The following is a 15,915-nucleotide window of genomic DNA, read 5'->3' as shown; positions in this document are numbered from 1 at the left end:
AACGATTTTTGTCAGTTTTGAACATTTAATCGATTAAATCTTCAACTTAATCGATTAAAGAGGGGCAGATTGATAGATAGTTTTCAATAAGGGGCAAAATAGTTATTAATTAATTAATGAGGGGCAAAAGGGTAAAAAAGCCTTATATTTATCCCATGTTACATAAGAGAAGCCAATTTCTCCTGCCTAGAAAAGCAGCCTGAGTTTCTTCCTCGGTTCGAGGCCTGCCATACAACCAATACCTCGGACCAGGAGATAGGCTCTGGATGAACCTTTCCTCTTCTTATGCGTGTCGTTCCTCTTCTTTGGCAGCAATCTCATCACCACGACCGAAGATGCGTAGGCAAGAGGGTCGTCCTCGAATGATATAATTTCTCTCACCCATATCAAAAATTATTCAAAGCAGGGTGCGTAGGAAGTGAACGGGCAGCAGATAAGCTTATATAAACAATGCAAGACTAGTACAGAGAATTTAATCAGACAAAAACAGCATGATGTGTCACAAATGCAGGTTGGCACATGCAAAGGAAAGAAGCAAGCAAGTAAGTCTAGAATAAAAGAAGCATCGTAAAACCAAAGGCCATGGCCAAGTTAAAAAATTGACGGAGAATGCGACAGAAAGGAAAGAAATGCTGAAGGAAAGTACCTGCGGAAAATGGCGTTGAGGAAACTGGGAATTGGCAAACGTAGAAGATGGTGAACGCCGAAGGAAAATGATGTGGATACTGGCAAACGATTCTGGACGAAAAAACAGGCAAATGGTCTGCAAAACTGAAAATGGTAATGTGGGGGTTGAAATCGAAAGGTTAAACCCGCGAAAGCCAAAGGGCAGGGGCATTGCGATCATTACAGGGTGGACAAGACAGTTGAAAGACGTTTCTTCAGAAAGAATAAATGCCAAGGCGGCGAGAAACGCGTCATGCCACACGTCGTGTGTAACACCCCGTATATATCCGGTAATGTTATCACAATATCGTATTAAGCTGCGCTTAATTAAAATGCGGAATTACTTTTTCTTTTCAATTATGATGCCATAACATTACCAACTTGCTTAATAAAACATCGCCTGTATGTAATTGCAATAAAACAGCTAACTGAAATACCTCATAACATAGATAATATAAGTGTGGCTCTAGTCACGGAACTACAACAACGTAGACCGGACCATCTAACAGTTTATACAACTCCAAACTAAAAGCACTAACAGAAAGTGTCATGGACAATCCTCATGCTCACTCAAATAAGGCAACATGCCCAACATCAGTCTCAACAACATCATATCATAAATAGCGGAAAACATAAACAACATCTAAATCCAGTCATGCTAACAACTAAGCAGAAACAACAAAATCAGCTAAGCTCCGGCCTCCCGCCGCCTGAGGCATCAGTACCCATACTACTTGATCCTGAAATAAGCATTCCCCAAACGTGGGGTAAGATCTCTAATCTAGAAATCTCAGTAAGTCAGTGAGTCCTCAAGAATCTTCCACCCCAAGCTCACTTACATGTGCAATATATGTTCAAAAGCAGTTTATCATTTATCATTTCAAAACAATGCAATGCAGCAGATAATCATGTCATGTGTGTCAATACTAATCTACTGGTCAGAGACAGTGCAGGTATACGTCTATCACCTACACACCGTGCAAGTACCACTTGCATTCACCCCGGTACACCATCTTGTATGGCGCTACATACTCAGGCTTCCCGTCAAGATGAAACAACACATGCATATTAAAAGCCATTACACGTAAAGTTCAATCGGCATATCAAATATCCAAAAGCATGTACACAGCATGCATAAACCATACCCCCATGGGACATGGTGGAACCACAACATGGCTAAACCGAGGACACGAAAGCTTACCTTGCAAGCTAACTCCAAAAGCCAAGATTCCACAGCTCAAAGTCCAAACACAGCAGATTCACAATCTGTTATGGACCAACGATACATCAACAACATGCACCACAAGCATACAATATTTAGACAACGCCTTTTCATTATGTTTTCAAGTCTTAAAGCTTCTAACAAAGCCACAAGCCCTTAATCCCATGATTCTGGCTTAATCCATTAAATACAGAAGTTCAACTTCATCAAACTAGGGTCCATAAACCCCCAATAGCCTACTGTACACACAGCACAGTTGCTGTTCTGCGAAATCCCAGAATATCCGGATATCTCGCTATCCATATCCGGATATGTAATATCCGGATATACAGATTCACATATCCGGATATCCAATATCCGGATATCCCAAAACCACGTATCCGGATATCCAATATCCGCATATCAGTTCGACAAATATCCGGATATCTCACGACAGAATGCAGTTTCTGCATTTTCGTGAAGATATCCCAAAAAGGTTCCCTTTTTACCGATTTTAAACACCTAATCATGCATTTCTAGATGTGTTAAGCCTTATCCAACAACAAGTTATCATCTTTTAATCTTAACATGCATCAAGTTTTCATTTTTAAGTCTTAGAACTCAAGTTAAAGGTTGGTACAATATACCAAGGCTCAAAACTCAGAAGTAAAGGCTCTTGGAGCTCCACACTCTGCCTCTCCAAGTCTGACTTGAAGGGTACACGAAAATGCTACCAAAGCTTGGCCCTTTCCACACAAAGGAAGCTCCTTGGAGCTTCACAAGCCAAGAGCAAGACTCTCACCACCTCAACTCAAGAGGACAGCCCCTCCAACACTCACAAACAGCAACCCCAACACAGAACAGGGTCAACAACACAGCCCCAAAGCTACTCTCACCCCACACCAAGTGTTTAGGAGAAGGATTTGTGAAGGAAGTTGCCTCAAAGCTCAAGAAATGGAAGAGGAACACAATGGAACAGTACTCAGCAGTTGGCCAGCCCCAAGACTCACGTAGAGAATGTGTTATAGCCTAGGATTTTGTGCTAACAAGCCTATATATAGCCACTTAACATAAAACACACAGTATTAACTTTAATTGCTACGCTTAGCATTTTAATCCCAAACTTTAGATTATGAAACTACATAATTTTCTAAGATTTATCATATTTTTCTTATAATTTTCTGAGCAATTTTTCGGTACGCGCTTTTCCAAGCCAGTACCGATTTCCAGCACCAGTTCTCGTTATCTGGACTTGAAACTCGTTTTACAAGTCCTACATATTATTCTAGTAATTATCATGCACTTACATTAATTTTTCGGGATACTTTTTTGGCACGCATTTATACCGACTAGCAGAACCGATATCTACACTTTTCTTCCGAAAAGCGACTTTCAGCATTCTTAATCACTTATTACGATTATTAAGCCTCATAAATAATTATTAGGGTCAATTATGGAATCATTTCCTATTTTCTCGTAATTTATTAATTAAATTCCTTAATTAACGGTGCGGGTTCTTACATCGTGCCTATTGGAAGGGAGTACATGGCAAAGTAATCATTAGATGGAAGGGAATTCGTTTCCAACTTCAAAGCAATCATCAGACAACAGTTAGTACAATCATTTTCTACGCTGCCGAAATAAGTGACTGAGTTTCTAGTCTAAGAGGGATGCATGACCGAGAACCCGACAGAGTGACCCGAATGAAATTGGCAATTATAGAACACCCCATATGCAGTAATGCTTGTAGAAACCTGGGAAAGCTCTTCTTCTCGGAGCCGAAGTAACAAACACAACAGCCAGATGACCAACGTACAAGCTAAAGCACATACAACAATCGGCTTGACTTGGACATCCCGGCAACCTGATGACTCAGTCTACCGGGCTGGGGGACAACTGTTATGGACCGAGAAAAGGCCCACGACTACAAGAAGCCCAACTAACACAAGCCCAAAGGTAAGCTCTATAAATAGGAGCTAAAGACCACATGTATGGTTGATCTCTTTAACCCTATTTTATGCAATCACGACAGTGCACACACACACCTTCAAGCTACAGTCATTATATAGTGTGTGGTGATTTGTTGTCCCCAAGATACCTAATTGATAGGTATCTAAAGAGAGAGCCCCCGACCTCGGTTGGACACATCTGCCCAAGGCAGAACACCTTGTGTGATTGTGTGTATCTCTCTCTTAAAATGATATAACTTGTGTCATTTAAAATGACAAGCATCAAACCCATAAATTATCTTATTGAAAAGTACTTATTTTTATTTAGAAAAAACACAAGGAAATTGACTCTAAATTAATATGTATATATATATATATATATATATATATATATATATATTTTAAATTAAAAGTTAAAGAATGAAGAAGTTCGTCAAAATATATCATAAATCTCAATATTGAATTTACATTTTTTTATATAAGTAAAGATTGTCATTAGTTTACCAAAAAGAAAGAAAGATTGTCATTAAAACTTACTAATAAAAAGCAAACCAAGACATTTAAGTCAATGCATTTTAATTAACTCTCGTCACTAAACGTTTAAGAATCTAGTTGTTCCGCGGAATAGCACGTGGTTTGTTCAATCTCGGATTCTTGCTGCTTTATTTGTGCTTAATTTTTAAAAAAAATTAACATTAATTGTGATATCAAGGATTTCTATTAAATAATCTACCACCTTAGATATTTTGAAACGCGAGACTCGGAACAAGAGGAGCCAAACCCAAACCATAAATCGGTGAACGGTGGTGCAAACATTTTGGGCACAAACTCTTTAAAAATAAATAAATAAAAATAGAAACACGTCAATTATTAGCTTGTAATTTTACTCAATTAATAAAATTCATTGACTTTTATACTTGTTAAAAGTGTTTAACTCTTTCATTATTGTTAAATAATTATCTAACGTGTTGGTTTAAGAGGACGGAATTTAGGTCTCTTAAATATTCTAAAATTTATTGCTACAAAAAGACACCGATAAAAAGAATTTCTAGAACACTCTTTTTTCGAATGAGGATTAAGTCTAGTATTATAAAATGTTAAAAACTATTCCGACCCCGATAGTTCAATTGATTGAATCGTAAATTGGACCCTAACCGATCCGATTTAAGAATTGGACTGGTTATATATTTAACCGAGTATAAAATTGACAGATTTAATCGGTATTAAACAGGTATTAATTTAAAAAAAAAATTAATTTTGTGAAATTTTTGACAAAATATTTGAAAATATCACTAATAAAATTTGAACCTAAATTATGTAAATTATAACTTATGACATTTGCTACTGATCGAACTCTAGTTATTAATTAATATATTATTCATGCGATTAAATTATTAAATTAATATACTAACTGAGTCGATGAACAATTCGACTTTAATAATAATGTGATTAACTTCTTATTAACTGTAAGAAAATAAAAGTATTATTTAATAGAGAAGATTGTAATTACAAAATTTTTATTTATAAATTATTAGAAATTACACTAAGTATAATCGATCATACTTTAATCAAAAATATATGATCAATCATATTTAATGCAATTTATAAAATAATAAGTTATAAATAAATCCTTCGCTTTATTAAATAACGAACTTTTTGTTATGCCGACAAAAGGAACAAAAATGGTTATAACAGTAAAAAAAAAAAAATGAGGGAAACAACAGTGAATGAAAAAATAAAAAAAAAGTAAGCAAAGCAAATGCGTCAGCAAGACAGCTACGTCGTAAATGCCGCGGGTGAAAACAAGGTTCATTGAACCTGGACGCACCTGATCCTGCTCTATTTATACCCATGCAGCCAAACCACAAAACCCAAAACAAGCTCAGTTTCCCTATCATTTCTGTCATTTCCAAATTTGTAAACCATTTAAATTTAATTTAATTTCCATAAGCTTATTTATGGCGCCGACGATGATGGCGGTTATCGGCATCGGCGGTAAGCACGAGAATAAGAAGACGGCGGCGCCGGAGAGCGAGCTGAAGAGGAGGAACGAGGCGTTGGAGAAGGAGCTGAGGGAGAGCAAGGAGAGGGAGGAGCAGATGAGGCGGGATCTGCAGAGCACGTGGGAGAGACTGCGCGTGGCGGAGGAGGCAGAGGAGAGGCTCTGCTCGCAGCTCGGGGAACTTGAGGCCGAGGCGGTTTACCAGGCGCGTGACTACCACTCGCGAATCGTGTCCCTCATGGACCAGCTCTCCCACGCGCAGACTCTCCTTCAAAAGGCTGGGGGTTCCTCCTCCTCCTCCTCCATTTCGGTTACTTCTTCGTCATGACTCATGAGATTTATGGTTCTGTGAAAAAATTCTTGTAATAAACTTTATTTTTGCAGCGCAGAATCATGTTATATGATGATCGATCATCCATACTCACGTCACGTGGATCGAATCTTTCTTCCTATATTGTAAAATTTTTCTGTTGTAGATTATTTGTTTGGAGAGAATAGTGTAATTTTGAGAATTGCGTCTTTTACCACTTTGATTGTTCAAAAATGCTTTTTGCAAATGTAAAAAGTCTTAACATTGATTATTTCAATAACCAATAAGAATGTAATCAACGTATGAGGGTCTCTTCGCTTCCCCATGTGAAAGACAACATGGGATTTTTGACATTAACGAGTTTTGATTTATTTCACATCTTGTTTAATTTCCAATACGAAACTCAAAGTGGAAAAAAGAAACGTCTACAACGGTGTTCAAATTAATTTCATTAAAAAAAGAAAGAAGTTGAAATCAGAACCAAGTTTAAGCCATTTTTTGTTCGTGCCGCTGCGGTTTTTTTTTTTTTCCTCTCTGGGAATTAACGTGAGCTATGTCTTGCGTCATCATCAAATTAATTATCTGCATCTGTAGACCAAAAACGTGGCCACTTACGACAAATAAATATCGAACGATTTCAATGTTCATTACGCTATTGCTTTTCATATACTCAGTTTGTATAGATTCATCAATAAAGCAGTGATATTAATTAGCTTGCCAACGATCTCGGAATTGGTACGAATAATGAGTTGACACGTGGCAAAGTGATAAAAAGTGGAGAACATTGTTGATGCGTATTGTGCATTGGAAATTAAGAAGTGGCCCGCAGCTGAAAGCTACAACGAGAAAAGTGAAGAAAGGTTCTTTTACCGTCGCCATCCATATTCTATCCCTTATCTCCTTTTATTTTGCCGACAACGATGCTTTTAAATCTGAATTTATTTTTAAAATAACTAAGTCAAGTTATATTTAATTTAAAATAAATTTAATTTAAGAGAAAATTTTTCTTTTTAATGCTATACTGTATTCCATTGATAGGACTAGGAGAACGCCAGAACGGTGCCTCATGAAAAAGTAATGATTCTCTTTAAATTTATTTTGCTCTATTAATTTGATTATATAAACTAAAGTCAGTTACACGTAACCTCAACGTGCAACAAACTTGGACGTTGATTTGTCCAAACTAGCAAATAACTTAGAAAAACTTTTATCTCATAATCGATGCTGGCTTCAATTGGCACGCATCGAATCTCTCATTTTGGTGAAAAATTCCTCTATTGGTAGAATCTGGGTAAAGAATTGAAAAAGTCTTGGTTGATTTTAGAATCTGCGACGATTACCTCACTTTCAAAGTCAACTTTTCAAACGTTGCTTGTTAATCTTGTAGCTATGTAGTTATTTTCAAATTTAAGATATGTAAATTCAAAGTATGAATAAAAAATCTTTAAACCAATGTGAAAAACTAACCTCATGCCTATGTGGTCATGCTCCTGTAAATTGAATTGAATTTTCAAAATATGCAGATCTTGAAGCATTTGCTGTAAATTTATAGGAATATAAATAAATTAATAGGATAAATAATTTATAATATTTAAAAATTGAACGCATGAATAATTAGTAATTCTTGAAAAAGTTAAAAAAATAATGACTGAACTTGATTGATTTCAAAATTATCGTTTAATTATATATTCAATTATCGTATTTCTAATCCCAGCAAGTCAGCAACAGTAATTCAAGAACGGGTCCATGCGACCATGGTGATATATATATAGATGTTATACTTACTACGTATTTTTCTTACTACTTGTTACTATCAAATCTTAACCGTTGATTTCTGTCAATCTAACGGTTGTAATTTATGGATCATATTTATTAATTAATTATTAATTTGTAATAAATTATAACCGTTAGATTGACGGAAATCAACGGTTAAGATTTGGTAGTAACAAGTAGTAAGAAAATTAGGTAGTAAGAAAATTAGGTAGTAAGTATAATATTTCCCTATATATATATATATATATATATATATATATATATGAGAAATATTATTCTTCTTTCACATAAGATATCTACTCTCATGTTCTCTCACTTCGAATTTCGTATCTTACTTTTTACTCTCTCTTTTTTCTTGTAATGGTGGGATCAACTTATTTTCTCTCTACAAAATAAGATAACTATCTGATAAGAGATGAGATCCTATCAAAGGCACATGCAAGGAAAAATCAAGAAACTAAAGAACACAAAGAAGAAACAAGGAATTTCATTGATTAAACTTCTGATATTCTGAAAGAGTTACAATACTCTCTTTAATACAACTTTTGACAGGCTTCACAATACCTAATTACATTGGGCTAGCTACACATCTGAAATAAAGTCCCTGGGCCTCCTCGTAGCATTTGCTCCTCCTACCAAAGGAACCTTGTCCTCAAGGTTCATCCTTGATATTCTAAAATCTGGTGTACAGACTTTGCAAGTCTGCCTTATACTCCCAAGTTGGATTTTCACAGCTAATAATGACTATGCATACAGTAACTACTTCATGACTAATACAACAGAATGTAACCACCCTTAACCTACTCAATGACCTACTCAATATTACAACAAGCCTACTACATCAGAAACTACCATACTACAACTAACAGCTACCTATTCTCCAAGTGCATACAAACTAACTACTTCGCCTAACATTACTCACCCCTACGAAATGGACCTTGTCCTCAAGGTCCTAAATGAGGCAAAAGAGTACAAGATCATCCTGCATCCCAAGGAAAATGAAAAGCACCGTAAAAGTTCATGAACCAATCAATTATTGAAACAGGAGATGCCATCTTTGCACCATGAGGACTAGGATGAACACCAGGTGGAACTACATTAGGAGGAAATAATACCCATTTCTTGGACCATTTGATCACTGCATTCCAATTATCAAGACCCCCATCCAACAACACCGGCTTTTTAGGCTCCTCAAAATTCAACATAATTTCTTCAACTAAATTTTTTTTCTTTCGAACTATATTATCCCTCTCCAACAATTCAAGCTTCATTTCAAAATTAGAACAGACCCAACTCTTGAAAAGATAATCGGAATAAAAGTCTCTAACCTTGAAACTTTGAAGAGCACTACTCAAGATATCAAATGAAGGGTAACAAGAAGCAACATAAGTAGATTTCCAAGACCCACTATATCGAAACCCACCAAAAAATCTATCAAATACAAGATTCCTCCAAAGGGGTTCATGGTTAGTAAAAATATAAAAAGACTTGCTTGCAGTGGCCAAAACCCCCAAACTGGTACCACCCAAAAACCCTCCTGGATCCCAAGTAAAATGGAAGGAAAAATAAAAAAGACAAAAGGGAACAAAATCTTGAAGAGAAAATTCTGAAAATGGGTCTTGAAGAATTTCATCAAACATGTGGGTTGCATACCCTGTATTTAGGCTAGGAATTTCATCAAACATGTGTGTTGCATACCTATTCTGGGCAAGATTTGACTGCATGGGAACTTTGAAGATCCAACTGAATTTGGGTTTCATCATCTTCTGCAAAACCTGCGCACCATCCTTCTTCATCGTGTTCCAAACTTCCAAATGGAACCACTTCAATTCTTTCATCGACAAGGGACCGTTGTTCCCAGAAACCTTGCAGCGCTGACCTCTGGACCTTGGGGCCTGGGAAGTTGAGGGTGCTGTTATAAGGAGAGGAGCAAATCTAGGAAGCTTGTAAGGTTTCTTGACCATTACGAACATTCTGTTGTACTTCAAACGCTGCAAGTGCGGAGTCAACATGTTCCTACATGGTTTTCCTTGAATAGGGGGCTCTCTTAGTGTCTCCTCTGGTAATGATGGAGATAGAGGAGTAAAAAACAGGGTCAGATAAAAAACGCTTCAAAGGGCAACAAGTTGGGGATTCCATGTTTGGCAACTGACAAGGAAGTGATTGATCGGGACATTTATCCAAGATTGCGGCATGAATTTGCTGCAACAAATTATTGATTTTGGAGAACAAGGCTCGATCCTCAATGAGACCTTTCGCCATTCTCGTATGCATCTTAAATCACTTGCTGCATTCGACCAAGATGAAGGTTCAACAAGATGAAAGCATGAATTTTGTAGAAAAATGGCAAGTTCAACTTTCAATGAAAGCACCAATGATAAGAGATGGGATCCTATCGAAGGCACATGCAAGGAAAAATCAAGAAACTAAAGAACACAAAGAAGAAACAAGGAATTTCATTGATTAAAATTCTGATATTCTGAAAGAGTTACAATACTCTCTTTTATACAACTTTCGACAGGCTTCACAATACCTAACTACATTGGGCTAGCTACACATCTGAAATAAAGTCCTTGGGCCTCCTCGTAACACTATCTTATGTGAAAGGAGACTAATAAAATCCTATATATATATATATATATATATATGGATCAAGATCATTTTACACCAGTGTAAGTTACACTCTCGTATCTAAGAGCTCAAATATTTTAGTAAAGTGAGCCATTGGATACAAGTGGGTCAATTATTAAGATTGAGTGTAAGACTTCTAACTCTTACACCGGTGTAAGAATATCCTACCCTTATATATACATATATATATATGTATATATAGATATATACATATATACATATATATATATATATATATATATGTATATATATATATATATATATAGTGTTTTATAATAATTATGTTGTAGGAAAAATGATTGTGTTATGTTGTAGAGATTCTTTTTTCGTGTCGTAGTTTTTTTTTTTCTTCAAAACATGCGGGTCCTACAAAATGTTGTGGGTGTAGCAAATTTTTTGTGGTCATGTTAAATGATGAATGCAAACCCCATATATATATGAGGTAGGATCCTTTGACACCAGTGTCAAATTTAAAATTTGACACCTCATCTGATAGCAGTTAGATAAAAAAAGATCAACCACTCTAATTTGTAAGCATGTAATACCATTAATCTTTTTTTTATCTAACGGCTATTAGATGAGGTGTCAAACTTCAAATTTGACACTGATATCAAAGGATGTCATCTCTCTCTCTCTCTCTCTCTCTATATATATATATATATATATATATATATATATATATAGAGGTAGGATCCTTTGACACCGGTGTCAAATTTTAATTTTGACACCTCATCTGAGAGCCGTTAGATCAAAAAAGATCAATGATGTCACATGTTTGCAAATCAGAGTCGTTGATCTTTTTTGATCTAACAGCTCTCAGATGAGGTGTCAAAATTGAAATACATCATTGATCTTTTTTGATCTAACAGCTCTCAGATGAGGTGTCAAAATTGAAATTTGACACCGGTGTCAAAGGATACTACCTCATATATATATATATATATATATATATATATATATATATATATATATATATATGCCGTTGAAAATAACGTCGGTGAGTTGTGACTTTCGTACATTAGGGCAAGCGAAGAGTCACGCTTGCACATGAGTCATGAACGAGGCACGTCGATGTAACTTGAGTGCCGAATCTCAAAGCTACATGGCCCACATGCCAAATCGCTATTATAGTGTTTGTCTTTCACCGATTAAAGTTGCAAGTTGCATGTGTCCCCTTGTCTTAGCGTCAATGTGTCTGTGTAAGCAAGAGTGAGAGGGAAAGCGGTGGATACATACCTAATTTTTTCAAAGGATTAATATTTTTCATCAAATAAATTTATTTCATATATATGTAAATAAAAAAGAGTGAAAAAAAATATAGATAAAAAATGAGAGGGAAAAAAATATAAATTTCATATATATATATATATATATGAAATCATTTTTTACTATACGAGAAACATTAATTTATTGGTTCATTTTTTCTGCGATTACTGCAGATAAGTTATATGCAGTAAGTTCAATACGACGTCATTTTGAGACAAAACTCATGGTGCTTTTGTAATTTTAATTTATTTCAGGGTTATTATAGTCTTTATAATTATAATTTTTTAATCTTTCAATCTCAAAATGACATCGTTTTGAAAATAAATGCAGATAACTTATCTGCATTAATTGTAGAAATTTTTTTCTGTTAATTTATATATGCAAATACAAAAAAGTTATAACACACCCATGAAAGTTAACTTATGCTCCGAATGGGTTTTTATCGAACTTTCCGGACTTTTTCACCCTTTTGCCCTCACTAATTATTTAATGATTATTTTGACCCTTATTGCAAACTATCTACCAATCTGCCCCTCTTTAAACGATTAAATTGAATATTTAATCGATTAAATGGTCAAATGATTAAATCTTCAACTTAATCGATTAAATCTTCCTCTTTATCAGAAGAACAACCTTATGCATGAGAGATTTAATCGTTTAAATAGGGAGATTTAATCGACTAAATCTTCAAGTCAACGATTTTTGCCTATTTTGACCATTTAATCGATTAAATTTTTGGCTTAATCGATTAAAAAGAAGCAAATTGGTAGATAGTTCTGAATAAGGGGCAAAAGGGTGAAAAAGCCGAACTATCCACCCGAAATTTTGGATTTTATTCTTGTTTTTATTTTTGTAAATGATATGTAATAAATTCTCATTGAAGTTGGTGATTCTGCTTAGGAGGTGTCTTCTCCTAATCTAAATTTTTCAATAATAATAATAATAATAATAACTTATAGCATGCTATTAGCATGTTTCATTTGCTAAAATTCTAAAAAAAATCTTTTTTTATAGTTCTTTTACATATTTTTTTTAATTAAATTAAATGAAATATAAAATAAGTTAATTTGTTCCCTGACTTTCATTACGATTTGCAGCGGATTCTCCTGTCAATTCAGGTGCTAGTTTGTTTGGGATGACTGTGATTGTTTCGTTTTGGCATTTGATGTGCTTGTTTGCATGTGATCTTCAGTTTAGTTGCGTCTCTTATTAGTTTATTATTGAAGACAAATTTATTTTTTTAGACTTGCATTTACTATTAAAATTTGATATTATAACGACATCGATGAAATGGTCGATTAAAATTTGATATTATAATGACATCGATGAAATGGTCGAAACATAGCAATATGTGTGTGCGGCTACAAATGAAGAATTGATTGCCTTGAGATCTCAAATGTGGAAAACCCCATTTCTCAACCTTAGAAATGCATTACCTTCCGCTTTTCTTTCTTCCTAGAGTAGAAGAGGAACAAAAGAACTTCGTGGCATGAATTCTTACTCTCAATAAATTGATATTTGTTGAATAACAAAAGATGAAAGCAACATTGAAAATGAATCTGTCTATATATACTAATGGGCTTAACCCAAACTTAACTCAAATCCTAATGAAATAAGAAAATAGATATTTACATATGGGATAGGATCCTAATGAAATAAGAAAATAGATATTTACATATGGGATAGGATATTGTGACACCCAAGTTATGTTACACCCATGTGACATCCAGTCAATCTCACCGTTAGATCGATTATGTTGATCCAACGGTTATATTTATTTCCATCTTTGTATGGTCATGATTTCCCAAATTTAAAGTGAAAGCATTAAATATGGGAAATCATAACCATACAAAGGTAGAAATAAATATAAAATATTAAATTTGGGAAATCATGACCATACAAAGATGGAAATAAATATAACCGTTGGATCAACATAAGCCATCTAACGGTGAGATTGACAGGGTGTCACATGGGTGTAACATAACTTGAGTGTCACAATATCCTATCCCTTTACATATATTCTAAATATAGTCTTTCTAACACTCCTCCTCAAGTTGGAGCATATAGATGATAAGCACCAAATTTGTTACCTATAAACTCTATTTAAGGACTTTTCAAAGACTTTGTAAATATATCTGCTAATTGATCATTAGAGGGTACAAAACTGGTTGTAATTTCACCAGTAAGGACATTCTCTCAAATAAAGTGACAATCTATTTCGATATGCGTGGTTCTTTCATGAAACACTGGATTGGGAAAAATATCACAAATGAGAGTTGCCGGTCCAGTGTCTCCAAACTTGATCTCTCTAAGAAGTTTCTTAAACCAAATGAGCTCGCAAGTAGTGGTAGCCATGGAGCAGTATAGTGCTTTAGCATTTGATCTGACAACTACATTATGTTTCTTACTTTTTCAGAAAATCAAGCTGCCTCTAACAAAGACACAATATCCAGAAGTAGATCTCCTATCAGTAGGACAACCGACCCAATCAACATCAGAGTATCCAACAACTTTAATTTGACCTTTATCTTCATATTCAAGGCTTTTTCCTGGAGATGTCTTGATCTACTTAAGAATACAAATGACGGCATTCCAATGTTCTTGACATGGAGAATTAAGAAATTGACTTACCATACTGACTGCAAGCGAAATGTCAGGTCGAGTGACTGTGAGGTAGTTTAGTTTTCCAACCAATCTTCTATATCTTTCAGGATCTTTAAAGGGCTCCCCCTGATTTGGTAGAAGATTTACACTTGGATCCTGTTGAGATATATAAAACCATTAATTTAACCTCACCCAATAGCTTAAGCTTTTGGATTGAATTGGTTCTTTACATGGTATCAGAGCCTCGTGTCCCGGGTTCGATCCTCGTTGCCCCCCACTTTCTTTCAAGTGGAATTTATTTGTTTTCACATGTAAGTGGGCCTGTGCTATGTCCACCCTTCAAGCCCAGCGGGCTCTCGTGTGAGGGGGCGCGTTGAGATATATAAAATAATTAATTTAATCTCACCCAATAGCTTAAGCTTTTGGGTTGAATTGGTTCTTTACAGATCCATAGGGGTATCATCAACAAACTTAGAATTTAACAAAGCAGTTTCTTCAAGAATATCCAGAGCATATTTCCTCTGAGATATCACTACTCCATCTTTAGATTGAGTCACCTTGATTCCCAAGAAATATTGAAGTTTCCCAAGATCCTTGGTCTGAAAATGATGACAAAAATGTTGTTTTAACTGAGTGATCCCATGATTATCACTACCTGTGATGACAATATCATCCACATATACCACCAAGTAGATAGATCCGGAAGTTGAATGACGATAAAAGAGAGAATGATCAGCTTCATTCCGAGTCATACCAAATTGTTGAGCAACACTGCTAAATTTGCCAAACAAGCTCTTGGAGATTGTTTGAGACCATATAGACGATTGAAGTACTTTTTGAAGTTCGAAAGGAGATTATCAGAGGATGTGAGTCTCATGGCCTCTATCAACTGTTTCCTTCTTCTTCAGCCTGCTCTACTGTGAATTCTCCTCTTACTATTCATGCTCGTTTGGGTCATCCAAGTCTTATCAAGTTTCAAAAGATGGTTCTACATTTATCGTCTCTTTCTAGTTTAAATTGTGAGTTGTATCAGCTTGGGAAACATAGTCGTAGTACGTTCTCAAGTCGTCTTAGTCGTCAAGCTTTATCTTCTTTTTCTATGGTCCACTTTGATATTGGGGACCAAGTCGTCATCCTTCTACTTTAGGGTTTAAGTATTTTGTTGCTTTTATTGATGATTATTCCATATGTACTTGATATTTCTAATGAAAAATAGTTCTAAGTTATTTTCTATTTTTCAGTTATTTATAATGAAATAAAAAACCAGTTTGGTATTTCTATTCGTAGTGATAATGCATGTGAATATTTATCTCATTAGTATCAGCAATTCCTTGCATCTCATGGCATTCTTCATCAAACATCTTGCCCTCATACACCCCAACAAAATGGTTTAGCCAAGAGCAATGTAAATTAGTCATTAGTTTAACTTACCAACTAATTTATAATGTAAGATACCCTACCCCTTAGGGATAAAGTAATGCAACCCTTAATATTTTCAGTAAATTGTTGAGAG

General features: G+C 35.1%; 2 protein-coding genes across 2 annotated transcripts; one reads left to right on the top strand and one right to left on the bottom strand.

Annotated features, from left to right (window-relative positions):
* The first annotated feature begins 5,697 nt into the window (after window positions 1–5,697).
* On the top strand, window positions 5,698–6,451 carry LOC133301084 (protein RESPONSE TO LOW SULFUR 3-like). Its single transcript, XM_061500681.1, has one exon. It carries the CDS (start codon window positions 5,775–5,777, stop codon window positions 6,144–6,146), a length of 372 nt encoding a protein of 123 aa, XP_061356665.1. The 5' UTR covers window positions 5,698–5,774; the 3' UTR covers window positions 6,147–6,451.
* A 7,759-nt stretch (window positions 6,452–14,210) lies between these two features.
* Window positions 14,211–15,279, bottom strand: LOC133301060 (uncharacterized mitochondrial protein AtMg00810-like). The gene is made up of 4 exons (XM_061500649.1): window positions 15,157–15,279; window positions 14,870–15,001; window positions 14,430–14,558; window positions 14,211–14,363 (listed from the first exon to the last, which is right to left on the bottom strand). The coding sequence occupies exons 1-4, from the start codon at window positions 15,277–15,279 to the stop codon at window positions 14,211–14,213; spliced, it is 537 nt and encodes a 178-aa protein (XP_061356633.1).
* Window positions 15,280–15,915: the final 636 nt, after the last annotated feature.

The sequence above is a fragment of the Gastrolobium bilobum genome, unplaced genomic scaffold, assembly GCF_033153095.1.
Source record: "Gastrolobium bilobum isolate Gb01-03AN ecotype WA unplaced genomic scaffold, APGP_CSIRO_Gbil_v1 utg14771, whole genome shotgun sequence".
Classification (NCBI taxonomy): Eukaryota; Viridiplantae; Streptophyta; class Magnoliopsida; order Fabales; family Fabaceae; genus Gastrolobium; species Gastrolobium bilobum.
Note: the sequence above shows the minus strand (reverse complement) of the source record. Positions and strands in the feature narration are given on the sequence as shown.